The sequence below is a fragment of the Lygodium microphyllum genome, chromosome 6 (genome assembly GCF_053477565.2).
Source record: "Lygodium microphyllum isolate KBCC chromosome 6, Lygodium_microphyllum_v1.1.10, whole genome shotgun sequence".
In the NCBI taxonomy this organism is placed as follows: Eukaryota; Viridiplantae; Streptophyta; class Polypodiopsida; order Schizaeales; family Lygodiaceae; genus Lygodium; species Lygodium microphyllum.
This window is the reverse complement of record NC_141140.1, coordinates 117,196,074-117,201,642: the sequence shown is the minus strand read 5'-3', so window position 1 is coordinate 117,201,642 and position 5,569 is coordinate 117,196,074. Positions and strand designations below refer to the sequence as shown.

General features: G+C 47.4%; 1 protein-coding gene across 1 annotated transcript; it reads right to left on the bottom strand.

Annotated features, from left to right (window-relative positions):
• Positions 1–1,575: 1,575 nt before the first annotated feature.
• Positions 1,576–2,440, bottom strand: LOC148035015 (uncharacterized). Its single transcript, XM_087680762.1, has 3 exons — positions 2,054–2,440; positions 1,856–1,957; positions 1,576–1,763 (listed from the first exon to the last, which is right to left on the bottom strand). Exons 1-3 carry the CDS (start codon positions 2,438–2,440, stop codon positions 1,707–1,709), a joined length of 546 nt encoding a protein of 181 aa, XP_087536888.1. The 3' UTR covers positions 1,576–1,706.
• Between the last annotated feature and the right edge of the window lie 3,129 nt (positions 2,441–5,569).

The window sequence follows — 5,569 nt, the reverse complement described above, 5'->3', positions numbered from 1 at the left end:
TTCTCTCTTCCTCTTTCTCTCCTCCTCTCTCTCCCTCTTCTTCTCCTTCTTCTCTCCCTCTTCTTCTTCTTCTTCTTCTTCTTCTTCTTCTTCTTCTTCTTCTCTTTTCTCTCCCTCTTCTTCTCCTTCTTCTTCTTCTTCTCTTCTTCTCCTTCTTCTCCTTCTCTCTCTCCCTCTTGTTCTTAGCCAGGGAGGCATTGTTTACGAGGAAGGGGGGTGGTGGTGTGCTTACCAGGACGACAGGCCGCTACTTGCCAACATGTAGGGGGGGCGCTGTGTCCGTTCTCTAGACGAAGGAGGGGGGGAGCTCGCTTCCTGTCCTTTTAAGGTGGGAGGGGAGATGGATTATGGGGGGGAGGATGGCTGTGTTAGCATACTTAGAAATAATAAGGTTTAATCTTGTTAAGATTAACCTTATTTTTAAATTCTACTCCCTGCAGATCAGCTAGTAGAGTCATAGACCATTTTTTCCTATCCTGACAATCTTGTAGGGGCCATCCCATCTAGGTTCCAGCTTCCCTGGAAACAGCTCCCTAGTGCATCTTAGTACAAAACTAATTGCCATTTTTTAAAGGTATATTTCTTTGCTTTAAGGTCATGCAACTGCTTCATCCGACGTTTAGCTACCTCCTGGTGTAATAAGCTCCGCAATTTCAGCTCATCCAGGTGGGCTATAGTCGTGAAACGTTCAAAGAGTGCATCCTCGTCTCCCAAAGAGTGGTTAATTGCAAACCGTATGGTTGGCAACTTGATTTCGAGGGGTAACACACACTCTTTCCCATAAACTAATTTAAATGGAGTATGGCTGGTGGCTCGCTTGAATGTTGTATTGTACGCCCATACTGCCACATACAACTTCCTGTCCCAGTCTCGTTTCTTTTTCGAGACTATTTTAGACAAGATACCCACAAGCTGCTTATTAGTACTTTCGACTTTTCCGTTGGGTTGCGGATTATAGGGGGTCGTTTTGTTGTGCTTGATTTGCCAAGCTTCAGTTAGGCTTTTGATCACTTTATTCAAAAAGTGGGTTCCAAGGTCTGACACTAGTTCCTTCGGTGGACCAAAACGGCAGATAATCTGCTCTAAAAGGAAACTTGCAGTCACTACAAGATATAGACCTTATAGCGACGTTTAAAGCGACGAAAATACAAACAACAAAATTTGCCCCCGTCGTCGCAAAAAGCGTCGTTATTGACGACGCCATGGAATCGTCGCTATAACCGTCGCTATATGCGTCGCTATTTGCGTCGCTATATGCGTCGCATTTGCGACGCATATAGCGACGCAAAAATGCGACGCATATAGCGACGCAAATAGCGACGCATATAGCGACGGTTACAGAGAATTTGCGACGCTGATAGCGACGACAATAGCGACGCCTGCAGTAAATTTGCGACGCAAATAGCGACGGTAACAGAGGAAAAAAAAATTTTGTGGCAGGGCAGCAAGCTGCCCTGCCACATATAGCACTGTGTGCTGTATGAGAGCCATACAAAATAGTTTCTGCACTGCTGCATACAAAGCGTTTGCAAACAAAAAGAATCTATACTGAAATCATAAAACTGATAGATGAAATAAATACATGATATCGCATAAAATGCGATTGGTACAATCATAAAACAATATCACTAATACATAGAAAATGTCTACATAGATCGGGCGACTAAAAACTAAAGGTATGTGAGCGCTAAGGATCCGAGGGCGAGCTACAAATCGTCGTCCCCCGAAAGCTCGTCCCTCTGCAAAGGAGCATCAAACGGATTCTGCAGAAAAAGAAACAACATATCAATCCACCATACAATAATGCATTCAAATATCTCATGGTAACTACGGACGTGAAAGATGAGAGACTTACTGCGCCGCCGCGTCTGTACAATCGGTCGATCAATGATCTGAGACCGTGCCTCTCTGCATATTGAGTCTCAAGGCCTTGCGGATCGCGATTTGTAATGGAGTGCTGCAAAGAAAACAAAATGCTAACTGTTAGAAATATGATTGTCAGTACAAATAATATCTCAAAAAAACAAATAAGCAAAACAAAAGAGAAACTTACAAAGTCCTCCAAATATGTCCTGTGGCCGCCACTCCCAAGATGATGTACCGATCCGGCCTCGATTCGTGCCCTCGCCGCCTCCCGCTGCTGACTCCAACGTCCTGGCGAATTTGTAGCCTCCTCCCTCAGTCGGCGCCAGTCCTCTGCATCTAACCACTCGGGCTTTGGAGCCCCACTCTTGATTGCCTTGCGTGCGTCGGATCGTCTATGTGACATGTATGCACGCATGCAATCCATCATCCAGCCCGTAGAGAATCTATCCACTGCGGCTGGCACCGGGAACTCCTCATGCAAGGATGCTACTATGTACTCCTTGCTCCCCTCCGGTATGTTCCTCCAATGATCCAGGACGTTGTGCCGAAAAACTTGTTGGCACAACTCCCTCATGCGAGCTATCACCCTCCTCCCCTCATCATTCATGATGATAGCTCCTGACCTGCCATCCACTAGGTATCCATAATCCCTAGGAGTGTGCCTCGTATGGGCCCTCTCCCATCTCCGTCCACGCTCCTGGGCATATCCAGGAGACCCCTGAACATCCGGTGTACCGACGGGGGTACCCTTTCCCGGAGTGCCACCAGAGGGGGTGCCACCAGAGGGGGTGCCACCAAAAGGAGTGCCACCAGAGGGGGTGCCACCAAAAGGAGTGCCACCAGAGGGGGTGCCACCAAAAGGAGTGCCACCAAAAGGCGTGACATCTGCCGACGGCTGCGCAAAAGCCGGAGTAACTGGAGTGGACGTCCCCACAGGTGTGACAAATCCTAGAGGTGACCGAGCTCTAGCTGAACGACGAGACGGAGACACCGCGTCCGTGTCTCCACAGCAGCACCCCCCTGATCCTCCTGCAGTCGCAGTCCCTTCCTCTGGCCCAAGTCGCGAGCGTCGAGATCGTCTGCTCGAAGCTGAAGCATCTGATCGCACTGAAGCTGATCTAGCAGAGCGCCCTGACGAAGAACGAGACAGCTCCTGATCTGCTATCTCTCTGAATCTCGCGAGCTGATCTGGAGACATACGTGCCATCATCTCCTGAAACTCCTCATCGCTCATCCCTCGACTCATACTGAAAATAAAGATACCTGCAGAGATAAAAAATAATGTTAGAATAATCAATTGAAACTATACAAAGCGCATTAATATAAATCATTTTTGAAAAATCCATCTTAAAATGCATATCTTATCTACCTTTATGGAAGATCTAAACAACGAATTGAGTAATACAATTCTCCAAGAATGAAGTATTCTATGGTCCCATGTTAATCTCCTGACATAACTCTGCATACACTGGAAGGTCGATAGACATGTCACCACAAAAGAACGAGTCTGCCTCGTTCTCAAAAAATTCTACGACTTCTGTATTTCCATCATTGTTAGCCGATGCGGGCTCCAAGCTTGCGGTGGCCTCCACCCCTTGTAATTTCGATCCCTCTATTTGCATATATTCTTCATCTATGCCTGGAACATCGCTTTGATCGTATACTCTCGCACCTCTAGGAGTTGAAGGTATAACATACCACCATCGAGGTTGTCGGGGATTTGGATAGAAGATTACCTGTTCACAAACACTTACAAACCGTCTTCAAACCATTGTGACATAAAGCATGTCGTATTACAATTAGCAAGCAAATGACTAGAAGATTACCTGTTCACAATGTGCCGGCAACACAAAGGTGTCGCGCAAATCCGTCCATTTTTTTTCAGAATCTATTTCGAGAAATCCAGATGGACCTCGTCGAACCGTTGCGCCAGCTCCTCCAAGTACCACTTTGAACCACTGCACATCGAATATTATCATGGAGAAGCTACGGTAATCCACCGTAATAATACTTTGCAAATTCCCAAAATACTCCATCTCATCCACAACCGTGTTCGGATCCGTTGCTCGTCGCCGGCTCTCTTGCTCAAACCTTGCCATGACACCACAGTCCATTGTGGAGCGCATTTTGTCAATACGCTCCACCCGAAAATGCCGTCCGCGCGACCACGCTGCACTATATATTTTGTACTGCACATTGAAACACTCAAATTAGATGTAGCAAACAAATTCAGATACGACACATTCTAAACCCCTCATTACCTTTGGACTACATCCCCTCGAGAACTCCCACTCCTCCATTGAGACCTCTGCCCCTTCGCTGGATGCTGCGATCAAGGCTCCATGCAACCATCGTGTTGACATAAACCGCGGCATCTCCTCCATGCCTTCGGGATATCGAATCGGTCGGTGACGCGTACTGCGTCGGAATTCAGCTCGCGCTTCCTCTCGATCTTGCCTTGCAATCTGGTACTTGGCGAGCCACGTCTCCATGGAGGCATGGTGCAACATACAAAAGCGATTCACTTTCTCTTCCATTGAGGCATCCATTCTTTTTTCTACCCCATTTCCAACCACCACATCTCCAGTCAGCCTGTCATCGTCCTTGAGCGTCCATAGTATTTCATTGTCTGGTTCCACCGTTGGTAGCCATTGTGAGATATGCACTAATGCCTCTGACACCAACCAACCCTCCGCCATGCTACCTTCCGGACGAGCTCGTTGTCGCACAAAGCCTTTCAGGGTTTTCATGAAGCGCTCCAGGAAGAACATCCATCGCGTATGGACAGGTCCGGCAATCTCCACTTCGTCCACAAGATGCACAAGAAGGTGAACTTGTATCGTGAGCATGCTAGTGGGCAGGTATTTCTCAAAGAGACAGACCGTCTCAACTGCTCCCCGCCTTGCGGATTCAATAGAGGACGTCTTAATCTCTTTCTGTGAGATCCATTGCACCAAAGTCGACAGCTTGTAAATGGCCCCGCGAATTTCTGGAGTTAGGCATCCCGCGATCGCGATCGGTAGGACAAACTGCCACAAATGAGAAAGCATTAAGAATAATGGTCACGTTTCAAATTTCAAAATGTCCACGCTAATTAAAATCCATTCTGTTCACAAACCTGACATATCTTATGCCAATCATGGGATTTTAGCCCAGACATTTGGTCATCTTTAGAAAATGCGGACCTGAGAGAACGCATCATACCCGTCGGAGTGCGGATAGACTTGATTACTTGCTTCACAATGCGCTCTTCTTTGGTAGACAAAACCCAGGGAGCGCGAGGAAGCTGCACTCCCCCTTCAGCACTCGACTGCGGCCAAAGCGCCTCCATCTTACCTACCTCCTTTAAATCCATTCGTGACCCTATAGTGTCTCTCTTTCCTGTGATGTGGTCCCATAGCAAGCTGCCCACATTTTTGAAAATATGCATGGGATCCAACAAGTGGTTGACCTGTAAGTGGGTCCAATATGGCAACTCGTAGAAAACTGAGAACCGTCGCATTCCATTTGGATGTGATTCCGGGTTTACCATTTTCAGCTCGTACCATCTTGCAGCGTTCATACGTACTGGAGGTCGTCCAAGAAAACCTTCCCTGAGTTCATGATCCTCCGGCAAGAAAGTGGCGTGTCCTTGATATACCATCTTCTTCATGGTTCGTGACCTTCGGGAGTCTAACTGTGGCCCACACAATGGACATGCATG

What these genes read in the sequence shown, in the direction of transcription:
- LOC148035015 (XM_087680762.1), bottom strand. Translation starts at nt 2,440, where the DNA reads ATGAGGGAGTTGTGCCAACAAGTTTTTCGGCACAACGTCCTGGATCAT. An exon ending in GGACATATTTGGAGGACTTT is followed by an intron (nt 1,958 to 2,053) that starts GTAAGTTTCTCT and finishes TTTTCTTTGCAG; the next exon opens with CACTCCATTACAAATCGCGA. An exon ending in TGTACAGACGCGGCGGCGCA is followed by an intron (nt 1,764 to 1,855) that starts GTAAGTCTCTCA and finishes CTTTTTCTGCAG; the next exon opens with AATCCGTTTGATGCTCCTTT.